The sequence below is a fragment of the Hyperoodon ampullatus genome (genome assembly GCF_949752795.1).
Source record: "Hyperoodon ampullatus genome assembly, chromosome: 1".
NCBI classification, from domain to species: domain Eukaryota; kingdom Metazoa; phylum Chordata; class Mammalia; order Artiodactyla; family Ziphiidae; genus Hyperoodon; species Hyperoodon ampullatus.
This window is the reverse complement of record NC_136914.1, coordinates 182843533-182860000: the sequence shown is the minus strand read 5'-3', so window position 1 is coordinate 182860000 and position 16468 is coordinate 182843533. Positions and strand designations below refer to the sequence as shown.

The 16468-nt window shown below is 58.3% G+C and overlaps 2 protein-coding genes across 2 annotated transcripts in view; both read right to left on the bottom strand.

The window, feature by feature from the left end:
- CHAT (choline O-acetyltransferase) overlaps positions 1–9685 on the bottom strand; it is a gene marked incomplete at both ends in the record, with an annotated part of 46575 nt that extends 36890 nt beyond the window's left edge. The window contains 5 exons of the mRNA XM_079706900.1: positions 254–434; positions 4177–4230; positions 5736–5854; positions 6517–6708; positions 9620–9685. Coding sequence (XP_079563026.1) covers positions 254–434; positions 4177–4230; positions 5736–5854; positions 6517–6708; positions 9620–9685 — 612 coding nt within the window. The remainder of the gene's footprint in view (positions 1–253; positions 435–4176; positions 4231–5735; positions 5855–6516; positions 6709–9619) is intronic.
- A 4374-nt stretch (positions 9686–14059) lies between these two features.
- SLC18A3 (solute carrier family 18 member A3) lies at positions 14060–15646 on the bottom strand (the record flags this gene model as incomplete). Its single annotated transcript, XM_079699259.1, has 1 exon — positions 14060–15646. The coding sequence occupies one exon, from the start codon at positions 15644–15646 to the stop codon at positions 14060–14062; it is 1587 nt and encodes a 528-aa protein (XP_079555385.1).
- Positions 15647–16468: the final 822 nt, after the last annotated feature.

The following is a 16468-nucleotide window of genomic DNA, read 5'->3' as shown; positions in this document are numbered from 1 at the left end:
TGGCTGGTCAGGACTGAAATGGGAACCCACTGAAGGCATTCTCAATTGATGACTCTCCTGGTTCTTAAAATCCAACCAGTGGAGAGAAATGGGACTGACCGGGAATCAAGACACCCCACTTTGGGGCCACCCTGCCCCAGCTCACCGTGTGACTCCGGGAGGGGGTTGAACACCCTTGGAGAAGCAGGAATGGATGAGCACACGTGCGCCCCTCCCCAAGCCTGAGAGGCTGCAGCAGCAAGGGGCCGCCTACCTGGTTGCAGCAGGCCACAATGACGTGCTCAGGCTCCGGCATGACACTGCTCTTCTGGGCCACCAGCGTGTCCTGGGTGTGGCCAGGGAGCCGGTAGGAGGAGAAGAGCCCGTAGTATTGCTTCATACAGAGCTGCTGCCCTGACAGCTGGCCCTTGGCACAGTCAGTGGGGATGGAGTGGCTGGAGGGGAGGGAGGCAGGGAATCAGAGTTGATTTTACTCCAAACTGATTGGGCAAAGTGGAGCAGAAACACCAGAACTGCATGACGATGGCTGTCAAAGAGCTCGATTTGCCACTTTCTAAAGTAGTGGAGTGCCCCGTGGAGCCCCTCGGGGTGTTCTCTGGTCTCCGTTAGTCTCCCTCACCTTGGCCTCATGCACTACATGTGCACAGGTGCGGATCTGGCCGTTTCAGCCCTCTGGGCCTTTGCTTCTGCTGCTCTGCTTGGCATGATTTCACCCTCACTCCTGCTCTCAACTAATGTATTTAGAAAACTCCCTCTACTCTTTTTTTTTTTTTTTTTTTTTTTGCGGTACGCGGGCCTCTCACTGTTGTGGCCTCTCCCGTTGCGGAGCACAGGCTCCGGACGCGCAGGCTCAGCGGCCGTGGCTCACGGGCCCAGCCGCTCCACGGCATGTGGGATCTTCCCGGACCGGGGCACGAACCCGTGTCCCCTGCATCGGCAGGCAGACTCTCAACCACTGCGCCACCAGGGAAGCCCCCCTCTACATTTTTTAGAGCCTACTCCTTCATCACCTCTTCTAGAAACCTCTGAGTTCCAGGTGGAAAGTTCTCTTTCTCCTGTGGTCTCGGCATGTCTCGTGTCCTTTCTTCCCTCCTTTTTTCTCCTCCTCCCTCTCTCTCACTTTCTCTCTTTCCCTGTCTTTCCTCCTTCTGTCTCCTCCTCCTCTCCCCACCTTCCACCTTCCCCTCCTTTTCCTCTTCCTCTTCCTCCTTTTTCTTCTCTTTCTGTCTCTTTCTCCCCTCCCTCCTTCCCTTCCTTCCTTCTTTCCTTTCTTCCTTCCCTCCTTCCTCCTTCCTTCCTTCCAGCCTTTCAGTCAACAAATGTGACTGAGCACTCTCCGGGGCCAGGCACCAGGATCTGGGCATATAGCTGCAAACAAGACCTGAGTTTCCTGTTCTAATGGGGCGCAGGTCTGGGGTACGTAGTGGGGCAAAGACAGCAAGCAGGTAGTGAGACAGGGTGATGAGACAGTGACTGGTGGGGCAGAAGGAGCGACCAGGGACAGCCTCACTGTGGACCAGACCTGTGAGCTGAGCCCTGAGGGTAAGAAGCAGGCAGGAGGTGTGCTGGGTGGGGTGTCCCACGGCCCTGCTGCTCCAACTGTGGGTGTCAGACTGAACTGTAATGACCAGCTCACGACAGGGTGAGTGTGGGACTCCAGAAGGAACTTTCAGAAACTTGTTAACAGGTTGACAGAGGACGTTTGTGTGTGTTGAATCTAACGATAAAACAAATGGTATCGTATTTTGTACCTTTGGGTCATTTTTCTGCTAATTCATTTCTGCGGTGTTTTACAAACACTTTGCTAAATTAAAAGAATATATTGGTCCTTTACCATAGATCATTTGAGGAATACTCGTCCAAGGTGAAAGGAAGCCAGTGCATTGAAACTGAGTAAAGAGATGGCCAGACAGGTGGGGAGACTTGTGAGTCTCCTTGGCAGTGGAAAGGTGGTACCGTTTCATTCTTGGGGCAGTGAAAGCCCCAGAAGGCGAGAGCTTTCAGGGCCAGGATTTGATCTGTTTTGCTTTTGTAATGGCCCTGGTTCTGTGTGGAGAATGGGTGGAAGTGGGTCAAAGGAAGAACCAGGAAGGAGGCTGTGGGCTGCTGGGAAGGTGATGGGCCTGGGGAGGGTGGTGGGAGGAGGGGAAGGGAGGCATGGGAATGGGTTCTGGAGGGAGAGTGATGCACCTGCACTTGGACTAGATGAGCAGGCGAGGGAGAAAGACACCTCAGGTGATTTCTAGGGTCCTGGATTCACCACCGGGGGTGTGTGGTGCGTTTACTGAGATGGCAGGACAAGGCGAGGGTCCAGCTGGGGTGTGGGGAGGGACCGCAAGGGCCCACTGGGGATGACTCAGCTTGCAATGACTGGGAGGCGCCCTGGTGGGGAGGTCAGGGGGTCAGATAATGGAGTATGGGGCTCATGGGGACCGACACAGCTGTATTTTGTGCTGTTGATGTGTCTGTCTTGCCAAATGGTCTGAGAACCTTTTGAAGACAGGGATGGGGCCTTATTTCCCTTCACCTTCCCAACATCAATTTGCAAAGTGAGCAAATGAATAAATGAGTAAATGAAGCGTCTCAAACAGGCGCTCGGGCAATGGCATAAATTTCCAGCCTTATGACATTTACGGTAATCAGATGTGGGAAGCTTCACGTGGATATGTATGGGTATGCATGTCTGTGTAAGTGTGCCCACATGCACGCATACAAGCGCACGCACACACACGTGGGAGTCTGGGGTCTAGACTGTCAGCGATGGAAGGGTACCAGGTCGTGGGTGGTGCCCTTCCTCCTCTGCTGTCCAGCTGGACAAGGTAAGGGATGAAGCTCTCTGAAATCAAAGAGTCGGAGCATCAGCAGCACTGAGTTCTGGGGGATGGCAGAGCTCTCCCAGCGAGGAAGAGAGACACCAAAAAAACACCACAAGTAACAGTAGCCGGAAGGTCTGGTGACCCAGCGAGGGAATGGTACGGTGAGGAGTGAGCAGACAGAAGTCTAGGAGTGTTTGGTTCAGAAATGAATGGAAAGCCTGCTGTGTGCCTAACTTAGGGCTGAAAGCTTTGAAGGCGTCATCTCATAGGACAGTTGCAGAAGCCCCAAGAGGTTGCTACTATCATTATTTCCATTTGACAGACAGGGGTATATAGCTAGGAGGGATTACTCACCCAAGATCGACACGTCCTGTGCTGCGGGTGTCAGAATTCAGACTCAGGTCTGCTGACCCCAGGGCCCAAGCCCTGAGCTACTCTGCACTTTGGGTCTGGGGGCCTGCCCCCTCCTCTCCAGAGGAAACAGCCCTACCCTGGAGGGGCTGCAGGTCTAAGCCTCCCCCACAAGTCTGGGTAAGACTGGGTTGGATCAAGTTAAAAAGAAAGTGAAGTTTGCCCCTGTGCCTTCCTCACTCTGACACCTGCTGGCTGTGTGACCACGGACAAGGCCCTTAACCTCTCTGAGCCTCAGCTTCCTCGTCTGTGCAATGGACACTGCTTTGGGCCCTTCTTTCTTTCTGGCATCTGACGCCCTTACAGTTCCTGCCTCTGGGGACTCTGAGACCCTCTCACGGGGTCCCCCACGCCCTCTCACTCTCTCTGCTGCTCCTGGGCACCTGGGGCTTGGCTGGAAAAGGGACTTTCCTCTTAAAATCAGTGATGATCCACTGTGCTTATGCAGCCCTCTCCATCTGTCAGGACACCTTTGGGTCCACTGAGTCGGCTCACCCATTTCTCAAGCTTGATGGGGTTGAGGAGACAGGCTCAGAGTGGGGAGCCCATTTCTTTCAAGTAGTGAGTAACGAGGCTGAACTCAGCATCACCGCGCTCCAACAACTTCCCCACCTTTTGATGTGCTCTCTGTATTCCTGACACACTGAATCATGGCATGTGTATATATAAGACGATGGAGGGAGGGGGGCATTTTAAAGAAATCAAGGATCGTGCTTACCCCAGGCAAAGTAACCATTAATGGCTAGGCCAGCTGGGGTAAAGGTCATTCTGATGCTCAGGAAGCTCAGGGGGGTTGTTTGCTCTGTGATGGGGCCCAGAACACAGAGCTGGAAAAAGGCAAGTTCTCTGCCCTCTGGGAGCTCCTTGGCTAGTGTGGTAGGGAGACAGATGGGTCAACAGACTGTGCCAGAACAGGGTACCTCCCTTCTCAGGCTGGGCTCGGTCCTACCTGTCCAGCAGGGCCTTGTAGCTGAGCACACCGGAGATGAGGTTGGCTGCAAACCTGCAGAGAGAGATGAGGCCTCAGTTTTTCCTCTCCAGGGCCCAGCTCCCTCCCTCCCTCCCTCCCTTCTTCCTTCATTTCTTCTTACTTCTTCTCTCTCCACCTCCCTCTGCCCCTCCCTCCCATCTCCTCTCTGTCTCTCCCAAACTCATGGACCACCCACCAGATGTCTGGCCTTGATGGTACACTAATCAGGTGGGGTCCCTGCTGCCCCGCCCCTACCCCCATGCTGTTCGTCCTTCACAAACCTTGGATTAAAAATGGTCCTGAGGACAGAACTGGGGAGGGGAGGAGAGGAAACTGGAAGGTGACTGAAGAGGAGGAGGAGGAGGGAGAGGAAGCCAGGAGAGGCCACAGAGCAGGCAAGAGGGGGTTGGACCGTCAGGGATGGGGTTCTTCCAGGTGAAGGCCTGTGCTGGGGCTGGACTGGGCCAAAACCTGGGGGTTCTGGGAAATCCAATCTCCTGGGGAAAGTCAGTCATTTGGTCCCCTTAATGCTAATGAAAAGGAAAGTGGGCGCTGGCATGGGGAAAAAAGGCACCAGACAACCTTACCACGCGACCCTGTCATCTTAACGGCCCATGGATGATGAGCCTGGCTTAATTGCATCAGGAGGAAAACGCCCCCTTCGATGCAATTTTGAGAACTGTTTCCAGAAGTTGTTCATCCATCCACACGCTTCCTTCTGCCGAGGGAAGGCCTGGCTGCAGGGGAAGGGGGGAGACTGCCCCCGGCCAGCAGGTTGGCCAAGCTGGTCTTGGTGAAGAAGGAGGGGGGCAGGGGTCTTCCAGCATAGTTGAGCCCTGCGCAGAGGCCGAGGTGGGCCCTGCCTCTTGTTTTTTTTTTTCCTCCCTCTGAACCATCCCCATGCTGTGCCACATGTGGGTCTTGAGGCCAGAGACCTGGGTTTGGCTCTGAGAGACTCCGGCAGGGAGACCCTCCCTCCCGACCTGACCCTTGCGTAAATGGCCCCTCCGTTGTCATCAGTGGGCCCAGAGGCTGTTCCAGGGGCTCAGTGAGCTCTGAAATTGCAGCAGATGGCAGAGACTCTGGCGGTGGCTGGCAGGAAGAAACCATTTCCACTCCCTCAGAGCCTCTGTCCAGAGCTGGGGGCTGCAGGGCAGCAGAGGCCCTCTGAGATAGCCTGGGGCCATGGGTCCCAGTAAGAAGCCCCAGCCTCAAGTGCTGGCAGGATCAGAGGCTACAGGCTTCCTCCCAGGGCCTCAACCAGGCCCAGACTGCCATGGGGACTCCTGGGGGCCCGTGACCTCCCCACCCCACCCCAAATAGATACATTCTGAGGAAGACCCTGTGTTTGTTACCCACGTGCCACTTGCCTAACCTCCTTCTGACACCATGGCCTGGATGCCACTGTCTCAGGGCCATTCGGCCACAGAAAGCTCAGCCGAGGCACGAGTTTCAACCTCTCCTTCCTGGTGCTGGTGCCAGGCCCCTTCCTCCAGGCAGACTCCCAAGCTGTGAGCCCAGGGGCACGGGGGCCTCACCTTAGCTGGTCACTGGTATCTTGGAAGTACTGCCGGGCAAAGACCACAGCTGGGCTGGAGTTGACAGGCAGGGCCAGTCGGTTATTGAGATACATGTCATTCAGCCAGTACTCAGACACCTGCCAGGGAGGGTGGGGAAGGGTGCCATTACCCTCAATGGCCACACACATCTCGCCTGTGGAGCGCACCAGTCCCATCCTGGTAGCCCCAAGGGAAAATGGGGACCCTTCACTAGATCATGTACTTTTTTCATTCATTCATTCATTCCACAAACATACGCTGAGCCCCACTTATGGACTAGGGCCTGTGTGCTCCCCGTCTACCACGCCTGTCCTTCAGCTTTGTCCCATACTATCTCCTTTCTTCCATCCCAGTGTTCATCCTGGTTGTTTACTGCTTCATCCATGTCCCCTGCCCATTCTTATGAGTGCCTCATTCCTGCCCTTCACCCCTCTCTGCTCCCCTGACCTCATGCTATCCTCTGCTGCTCGCATCCCTGTTACTCATCTGCCCCCCATTTCTGTCCCCCATCTGCCCCATCTCTGTCCCTGTCTGTCCCCCATCCTTATCCCCATCTGTCCCCTCTCTGTCCCCATCCCCATCTTGTCTGTCCTTCACCCTTGCTCCTCACTAGCGCTCTGTTGTCTCCCCCATGCCTGTCCCTCCATCTGCCCCATCTTTGTCACCTACCTGCCCCACACCCACATCCCTCTGTCTCCATGACTGCTTTCTGCCCCCTGCCCCATGGGTTCCTTGTTTGCCCCCTCCCAGCAGCTCTTACCCAGTTGGCTGTCTTCTCCTGCCGTTCCAGGAGCTTCTGCTGCAGGGTCTCACCGAGGCCACCAGGAGCCCCAAACCGCTGCACGATGGCCTGGCTCCTCCTGAATTGCTCCTCAGGCACCAGGTGCTGCATGCACCGCAGGTAGGTGGCCAGGGTCTGCTGCAGCGGGGGCACGGGGAGTTTGGGCAGCCCCTGGAAGAGAAGGTACACAGGCTTTGGTTCCTCTTCTCATGTGTGGCCCATGCCTGTCCCCAAATTGATCCCCTGTGTCTATTTCGATCTGCCCCATCTTTGTTCCCTATCCTGGGACTCATCTGTTTCCAGGGCTCAGCTCAGCAGAATTGTGAACTTAGGAAGCTCCTGTTAGCTTTCTCCTACACCCCAGCCTGGCCTCTAGGAGGGGACAAAGTGCAGAGGAAAAGACTTTGATGCTGACACCAGACAGACATGGGTTCATGCCCCGACCCTGATGCTGACCATCTGTGTGATCTTGAGCAAAGCACCCCTACCTCTGTGCCTCAGTTTCCTACCCTGTAAAACAGAATAACCTCTATCTCTCATAAGATCAAAGAGATCACGAATACGAAAGTGCCTATAAACCATAAAGAATGAGTGTAAGATGAAATGGTCCTGTTATTGATATTGACTGCTGGCCACTCTTAATTTAGGACTTGTTCCCAGCTGGGGCTCCACAATCCAATTGATCTCCGGACCCAAAGGGTGTGACTCTAATGGAGAGATTTGGAGAGTTGAAAGGTGGTGTGAGGTATAGTTCACTGCTTGCCCTAATGACCAGAATTCTGCATGATATTTCCTGGGAAGGTGACTCATGCACTGGGCCCCTTATTAAATCCCTGCCAGTTATGAAACACAGGGAGGGGCATTTAGCTCCATGTGGGTATGGGGCACAGGTAGGGGGGAATTCATTGGAAGTTTTCCCACTCTTAATCTCTCCAAGCCTCAGCTTCCTCATTCATAGGACATAAATAACAATTCCTATGTGAGAGGGGCACAGAGAGAATTAAATAAGAGAAACAACTGGCCCCAATTAGTCACGTCATAAAACATTATGATATTACTATCCTTATCCCTCCAGATGGATTCCTAAGAGAAAACCCATAATACCTGGGGGCCCCCAAAGTGTCTCAAGAATCTAAGTAGAGCTCGCCACCCATGTCCTCCTGATCTGGGCTTCTCAGTTTACGAGCTCTGTCACCCTGGGATCTTGTGTGCGTTCAACAGTGTTATGGCTTAGCCTGGGAAGGAAATTTTGTCCCATTTTCAGATGAGGAAACTGAGGACCAGAGGGTGAAGAGGCTAGTCCAAAGTCATCCAGCCATTCTATGGCAGAGGCAGGACCTGAACTCAGTCCCCGCTCCCCACCACCGACAGCCCTTCTGCTCCTTCCTCCTTGGTCGTTCTCTCCCTTGCTCCCTTTTCCATCCATCCTTTTCCTTCTTCCTCACTTAGCTGGTCACAATTGGAAACCAGGACTTTTCATACTACTACTTAAACTTTACAAAGCTGGCAGATGGTGGGCTGCCTTCTTTTCAGGGGTTTCTCCTCTGTGGGGTGGTGGGGTCAGTGAATTTCCACCCCGGCTAGGCTGTGGAGTGAAGGGGGTCCATTGAATGCTTACCTGTGTTCTGCTCCTGCTGCTACAGGGACTGAAGCGGACCCCCACCCCCATCCCTGGGAGCTCTGGGCAGGCGGACCCCAAGTGTGAGTGAGCCGGAGCGCATGTGCTGATGAGGGAAGGGGCTCTGCCTGTCTGAGCCTGTCTCTAGAGTTTACTGCCCTAGGGGGAGTGAGGAGGGTGTCAGTGCCAACTACGGGCTGCTCCTGCCCTGGGTAACCCTTGAGGATGGTCCAGGAAGCATTCTAGGTTGCTCAGCACACTCCCAGAGAGCCAGGTCCAGCCTCCCCACCAAGCTGCTCTAGTTCCCTCTTCCTTCTCTTGGGGTCTTGGGGGTCTGTGTGGTGGGTGAGTGGGGAAGCATCTACAGAAAGCGCAGTCCAGCTGGTGGCTTGGCCAAGAGTGCCAGCAGATCTGGCTAGAGCCCCTGCTAGAAACAGGCTACCCTTCTTTGGAGCTCTGACAGTGACTCAGCCTGGGTCATGGGGAATCAGTGATGGGGAAGAAGGAGTGAAGCAGGAAATCTCTGCTCAGATGTCTCAGCCCCTTGGGGCTCTTCCCAGACTCTCGTGGCTCCTGGCCTTGCCTGGGTACAGAGGCAGGGACTTGTACAAATGAGGGTCTTTGGGCCCTGGGGTCTTAGATCAGTAAACATTTCTGGGCAATTTATGTGAGCCAGGGCTCACATTTCTGGGCTGGACTCAGGGACAATGGAGATACAGAGCCTGCTCTCAAGGCAGCCACAGACCAAAGGGAGGGACGTGCCACGGACCAGAGGCAACAACAGAGGTGTTTGTCAGGTTGTTTGGACAATGTGGTGAGCAACTTCATGAGGAGAAGCCAGAAAGTTCTGATCAGGTTTTCAAATGAAGCCCTGGGGTTAGGGTTGGGGTAAAGAGATGTCAAGAAGACAGGAACCGCCGTGTGCAACAGCCTGAAGATCAGATGTGTCGCTCTATCACTCTGGAAGGTGGGTTGAGTGTGGTGGGGAAGGAGGATGCCTGCCCAGGGAAGGGTGGCATTGTCTCAAACCAGTGGGGAAGATGGCGCTTAAGGCTCCAGGGCTGACAGCAGCTGGGGCTGGGATGTGACAAGGCTTAGAGTAGGGAATTCAGCCTCATCCTAAGGCAGTTCCACTGGGCTCACAGCCATTGGAGGTGGAACTTGGAGAGAGGGAAGGCCCTGAGAGAAAAGAGAGTGCCTGGCTCAGGTCAAGGGCTCTCCCTGGCCTTGGAGGTTAGGAAGTGTGGCTGTCAGCATTCCCTCGGTATTCCCTGACGCCACTCCCAGCCCCTCCAGTCCTCCCCGGGCTCCTCAGCAAACTTGGGGCAGGGCTGCAGCCTGGGCCTCCTGCCCAGGAGAGCACAGGGCTAGGGGCCAGGCAAGAGTTGGGGGTCAGTCCCACTCAGGACTGTTCTGGAAGCAAGAGTTTGTGAGTGGGGAGAGAGGGATCCAAATGTCACTTACAGGCTCCTCCTCACTGCTGGGACTTTTTGCTGCCGTCTTAGGGGGCGTTTTTTCGAGGATGGGCATCTTGGTGACTCCTGTTTGGGGAAGCAGAGGTGTGGACCTGGGGACCAAGAAGCAGAGAGGCATCAATACAAGAGCCACCTAGACCGGACCCTTCACTTCCCATAGCCTGGCGCTCTGCCCCTGCCCTGTGAGGAGGCCAGAGCTGGGCAGTAGTGTTCACAGCCCTCCTTGTGGGCCTGGTCCCAAACTCCTGACCTCCAGACCAGTCCACACACTGACCACAGTGTCCTGTCTGACTCCAAATAGGAGAGGGTGGGGCCTGAAATGAGTCTCCAATTGGCACCTGCTCCACAAAACTGCTGTCATCCAGCCTCAACTGACCGCCCCAGAGCAGCGTGGGAGAGAGCAGGGCTGGGCTTGCTCATTCCAGATCCATGAGGGGTCACTGGCAGAGCACTTGCGTTGTTCCTGCCTGGGACCCGATAGATATGTGCTTTGCAGATTAAAGTCTCTCTTTCCCACTAGACTGTGAGCTTCTCCAGGGCAAGACTACACCTGCCGTGTTCAGTACTTCACCTCTGGGCCCTAGCCCTGTGCCTGGCATGGAGTAAAATCAGTGTTGGGTAGCTAAGTACAAGGAATGCATGCACACATGAATGAATACAAGGTCCTTTAAGGCTCTGGGCTCCGGGAGACACTCTAGGCTTATCGGAGACTGGCCCGTGGCCAAGGCAGGGAGGACCCTGCTGGATGGGCTGTGACTTAGGCAGTCTCTGGTTGGCTGGCTCCCAGTGTAGGTGGCATGAGAATGCTGAGGGAGATGTACAGGGAAGTTAGGCAGCCCAGGCCCCTAGGGGCCCCCTGAATAGGCCTGTAAGGAGATGGATTAATTCTGAAGGTACAGTAGAAGTGAGCCAGGCCAAGAGGGGCAAAAACCAGTTTTTAAGGCTACTGGGGCCCAACCTCTACCCTCAGGGCCCAAGTTCTATCCCTAAGCATAAGCCTGCGTAAGCATAAGCACCCACCCATGGTTTCCACTCATCCATCCCCTATTCTCTCCCAAGAGCCTAAAGCTAAGACTTAGCCCATTCTACCCCCAGGCAGACACAGTGGGAGCGGGGGTTTGGGTGCAAGGCACAGCTGACCCTAAGACACAGCATCCAGAAAGATAGATAATCCCGGTCCAGGGGTGGAGGAGCCTGGGGTTGCCTGGTAGCACTGGGCAGAGAATGTAGAGTCCTTGCGGGCACTGTGACACAGCACTCGGGACTAGGTGGTCCCCAGACCGGTGAGCGCCCTGTAGCATAGGGGCTGCTGCTACCCACTGCAAAGCAGAAGCAACAGCATCCAGATGAGAGTCGACCCCAGTGCCACAGGAGTTTTGAGGGGCCGAGTAGGGCAAGGGCAAGGTGGTAAGGGCCCTACAGACAATGCAGCCAATGCCTCCTCTTGCTCTGGCCCCCAGCCAGCCCATAGCGGGAAGACACTAGTCAAGCCTCAGAGACACCAAGTCCTGGAGAGGCACAGGAGATTGAAGTAGGATGGTTTCATGGGTGCCAAATGGGAGGGCCTTGTTCCTGCCGGCCAGCTGCTCTTCCTCACTGGCCCTGGCGCCTAAAGGGTGTATTTGTGTCGGTATCTTTCTTTGTCAGTTTGGTGCCCTCCACTCCACACTCCCACCAGCCTGGCTTCTGAAGCCTGCCTGAAGGGGGCTCTGCTTTGCCCTGGAAGCCGAAGCCCAGCTCAGCCCGGGCACCACAGGCTGCCCGCGTGCTCCAGGGGCTCCCTGCCACCCGGCTTACACTTGCTACTCGCGCCCACGCCTGCACCCCATCTCCCGCCTCCGCGACAGAGTCGGAGAGGCAGGTGCATGCCAGCACTTCAGGGGGTTGGAGTGAGATCTGCAGACCCTCCAACTGGGCACGGAAAGTGCACACCTTGGCACTTAGCAGATGGGGGTTCAGAAGTGTGGGCACACACGTGAAGCCGCGAAGCCGACAGTCAAGCCTGTCCAAGCCCTTTCCCCCAACTTCGCACCATCCAGCTCCCCGTCCCCTGCCCCCACCCTGGGTGGAGAAACACCAGAGCCACAGAATCCCGCACCCTCCCGGCCGCCCCCCGACGGCCGCTGCCCTTTGGGACTCGGAGGACTCCGCGGGTTCTGGGGCCTCCCGGCCCCGGTGCGGTCCCTGGACGGAGCCTCCCTCCGCTCCCGGCTCCCCGCGCTGTGCTCCGCCAGTCCAGCCCTACTCACCTGCTCTCCTCGTCTCTGCTGCCTCGGCCGCCGCTGCACCGCACCCAGCAGAACTAGGGGCTAGAATGTGAGCCGGAAGGGATTCGGGGGCGCGTCAGCAGTGCGGGGGTGGGGGCCACCGCCTCAGTCGGTGGCAGAGCCTCCGACGTCGCCGGGTCCCCAGGCCTCGCGACTGGCTGCGAGCGAGCCGGCCGCGCCAGTCACCTCCCCCTCTTTCCTCCTGTTCCTCCTCCCTCCCCTTTCTCCCTTTTCCTCCCTCCCCCCAGCCCCACCCCTACCTCTCACCCTCTCCATCCTTTGTCCCCCCCCCACCACTCCGCCGCCTTCCGGGATCCCACCTCCCGGCCCCCATCCCGTGCTCTGACGGCTTCCCGGACGATCTCTAGCAAAGGCAGCGGAATCCAGGCCCGAGATGGGGGGGTGCAGAACGTGGCCCCGCCCGTGCCCATCGCCCTCAGCTCAGCCTTCCCCAGTCCCTGCGCTCCCCTAACCCCTTTATCCTAGCCGTGGCTGCCTCTGCAGAACCCTGGGGAGGGTTGGGTCTGGATAAATCTGTGCCCTCCCCACTGTCTAGGGCAGGCTCAAACCTTATTACAACTCCTTTTACAATATAATTAATAATAATAATAATATAATAATAATAATAAATAAAAACAACCTGTTTGTCGATCACTGCAGGTCCTTTTCTATTCCCACTCATCCCGGCTGGCACTACGGGGAATATGCAGGATACAGACCTAGGGATGCTTAGAGACACACAGCCAGAGGCAGACATTCCTCCCAGACAATGCATTCCCCCTCCACCCCATATAGATCCTTACACACGAACACACACAGACAGACTCACAAAGAGAGACCCTGCTCAGACAGACACACACACAGCCGGACACACAGAGTCAGAACAGACGTGCACACACCAGCAGTACAGACCCCCACAGACGTTGTCTAATACACAGGCATACCCCAACACGGCGACCTCTCCATGCCGGCATCTGAGGACTCTGCAGCCCTCAGGAGGCCGCAGGTTACAGGACCGGGAGTGGTGCACACACGCTGGTCTGGGACTCTGGGGACCCCCACTCAAGGTGGGGAGACTTCTCTGGCAGGCCTGGGCGCTTGCTTGCACTCAGGACCGTGTAGGGTGGGGTTGGTATCAGCTCTCACACTATCATTCTCTCCAGCCCTGACTCAAGCCCGCATAGCTGGGACACAGCGGACACATCGACAACTGTTCCTCCACTCCTCGTAGGATAGAGTCCAGCGGTCTGATGAACACACACACATCACACACACGCATCTCGAGAAATCAAGCCCTTAAAGATTTGGCCGGTTTTTTTTTCAGCTGCTCATAACAGTTCCACCCCTATTCCCTTTCGGAGACTGGACGGGACAGGTTGCCAGGCTCGAAGGGAAGGGAAGCTTGGGCGCCTAAGAGCTCTGTCTTAGACTCAGGGTGTGTCCTCAAGGGGCGGGACCAGCGCACCCGGAGGGAGAGGGTCCTCAGGCTCCCCCGGGCGGCGCCCTGGGGCTCTGCGCTAGGCCTGGGTGAGGGAGGGGCTGTCGCGGGCTGAGACCGGCCTAGGCACCAGGGTGTTTGTGGGTGGGAGCCCTTGTTGAGTTTGCTTCTTTCGTATCTCCTTTTCCAGGCAGCAAAAGAGCAACAGGCTTCCTGCGTGCCCGCTGGACTGAGACCTGGATTTGGGTTAGACCCAGCTCACCCTCCCATTCTGCCCTGGCCCCTTGCCCGGCCGCCCACCCCATCAGTAAAGAGACTCGGTCTCGTACAGATATAGTTTATTGATTCGGCCCGGAGGCACCGCGGCGCAGCGGGCCAAGTTGGCACTGGGAGGAAGGGAAGGAAGGACAAACAGAGGCACGGCTCTACATCGGGGAGCCCCGAGGTGGCGACCCGCGCGCCTCTTCCTCTTTGCCAGGAGCACATCAGTTCACGTGCCTCGGTGCTCCACGCCCCACTGGAGGAAAGGGAGGAGGACACAGAAAGGGTCATAGAGAGGGGACTCGGGCAGGGGAAATCAAGACAGAGGAGGGGCTGGGGTACTCGCTGGAGGAGGCGGGACCTGAGCCTGAGCTGGCCAGTGTGCTCACAGAGCAGCCACCTTGACCCGGGGGTGGGAGTGGGGTGGGGAGTGGGCGGGTGGCCTGGAGGAGAAGCGAGGCTGCTAGCTGCGGGTGTAGTAGTCGTAGTCGTCCTCGCATGCGTCGAAGGGGCCTGGCGGGCTGCGAGGCGCGCCTTCCCGGTCGGACAGAGGGCGCTCCCGCAGGCGCACAGCATCGTATAGACCCTGCGGTGGCTCATCCAGCAGCACATCGCGCTCGGAGCGGGAGCGCTTCAGGCGGCCCACGTTGCGCAGCAGCAGCAGGACGGGCGCATACAGCAGGTTGGCCAGGCCCATAACAAGGCTAAGCTGCTCAAAGCCAAGCGAGTGCACGATGTGGCCCGCCACTATGGGCCCGAGCGCATAGGCCACGCAATAGGATATATCGGCAATGGCGTAGACGCTGCCGTAGACCGAGACGTGGCGCACGTCCACAAGAAAGGCGAGCGTGGGCAGCAGCGCCGTGTCCACCAGCGCAATGCCGAAGCAGAGGCCGCAGAGCGAGGCCACTAGTGGTGAGAAGGAGCGGCAGGCGGGCACCAAGCACGAGCTGGCGCCTATCACCGCCAGCCCGAAGGCGCCGTACAGCCACTGCAGGTGGGGGTAGCGCGCTGCCAGTCGCACTGTGAGGTACACGCCTAGCACGTGCGGCACGAAGGCTGGCAGCCAGGCTATGCCTGCGTCCCACTCGGACGCCGCCATCGTGTGCTCCATCCACGTGGCGATGGTGGGCTCGAGAAAGGCGAGGGGGATGTTGCAGGTGGTGAGCGCGCCTGCCACCACGGCGATGTAGGGGTCCAGCATGAGGCGGTGGATAGGCGTGCCCACTGGCAGGTTGGCCCGCGCCCGCGCCGCGGCGGAGAAGGGCTTGGCCACGACCAGCAGCAGCAGGGCGTCGAGCAGCGAAACCATGGCGAGCACCAGAAAGGGCGCGGTCTTGCCCACGAACTTGTGGAGGAACCCCCCGAAGGGCGGCGCCACTAGGCTTCCGAAGCTGATGAAGGCCAGCGCCAAGCCCAGGGCACGACTGCGCTCCGGCTCCTCAGGATACTTGTCGGCGATCATGGCAATGCCAGACGTGTCCGCGAAGGCCGAGCCGAGACCCTGCAGGCTGCGCGCGGCGAAGAGCGTCGCGTAGTCCTCCGCGAAGGCAAACATCACTGTAGAGGCGAACAGTACGCCCAGGCCCATAAGCAGCGGCAAGTCATAGCTCATGCGGTCGATGAAGGTCCCGCTCAGGGGGTTCACCAGCAGCTGCAGGATGGCCTTGGAGGCAAACAGCACCCCGATCTTCACGTCCTCGTTGTCGGTGGGGTATTGGGGCTGCGCGGTAGACCTGGCCGGCATCGCGGCCGTCGAGGACTCCGAGGTGTTGACAGTGTCGGCACTGGCATTGGCCGGAGTGGGCGGCGGCAGGGCGGTCACACACACTTTGGAAGTCAGGGTGGGCTTCTCGCTGGCCGAGTGCACATAGAAGGGCACGATGGGCACGATGACCATGTACAGCATGTTGTCCAGGAGCAGCGCCACGCACACGATGACCAGCACCAGGCGCCGCTGCCGCCGGGGATCTTGCAGCGCCGCGCCCACCGCCTCCGACAGCTTGCTGGCTGCCGCCGGGGCCTGACCCGCCGGCGCCTCGGGTTCCATCACCCGCACCCCGCCGCTCTTCCGAGGACGCTTCGGCCGGGGCCGGGCGCGCGCGCCCTGCAGTGCAGAGACCAGGGCGCGGAACTTCGGGGGACCCTGCTCGCCGGGAAAGGCAAGGACCCTGTCCGGCGAGGCGCCGCCGCTGTCCGGAACCGAGCTCGGGACCCGCCGCCGCTGGGCTCAGGGGCGGTCAGGAAAGGCGGCCGTGCCAAGGCGCCGGAGCCGGAGAATGAGCGCTCTGAGGCTCGGGCGCGCAGGGAGCCACCCCCGCAGCGCTGAGAGGCCGCCTGAGCAGGCCGAGGGGCATGCTGCTGCCGCCCGCCCGCCGGCTCGCTCGCCCCGCCGCCCTCCCCTCCCCTCCCCTCGCGTCGGCTCTTGCCTCCTCCGCCGCCGCCTACTCTTTTTTTCTTTTACACTCGGGGCTGTGACGCGGCGAGTCTCGGCCCCCGAGTGGTGCCCGGGCCACTTGCGTCGCTCATGCTAATGCGACGTCGGCGGGGCGGGGGCTGGGGGCGGGGCGCTGCCGGGTGGGGGTCCTCTCCCCAGATGCGCCAAGGCTGGAAGCCCCAGAAAGGGGTCTCGGTGCGGAAGGAGTCCTGGCCAAGCCCCTGAGGATGGGTGCGCCGCGCGACAAGCGGGTTCTCCGCCCCCGCAGTTCTAGGACTCGTGGGGTCCGCGCCCGCTCTTCTCCCCGCGGAAAGGGGCACACAGCGGCCGCTTTCCCCCGGCCCCGCGGGAGAGGGGTCGCTAGGGGCTCCAGATCTCCGCCTTAGCCTGGATCTCAGCGCGCAGCGGGTAAGGAGTCCCCGAGGTGAGCCGCGG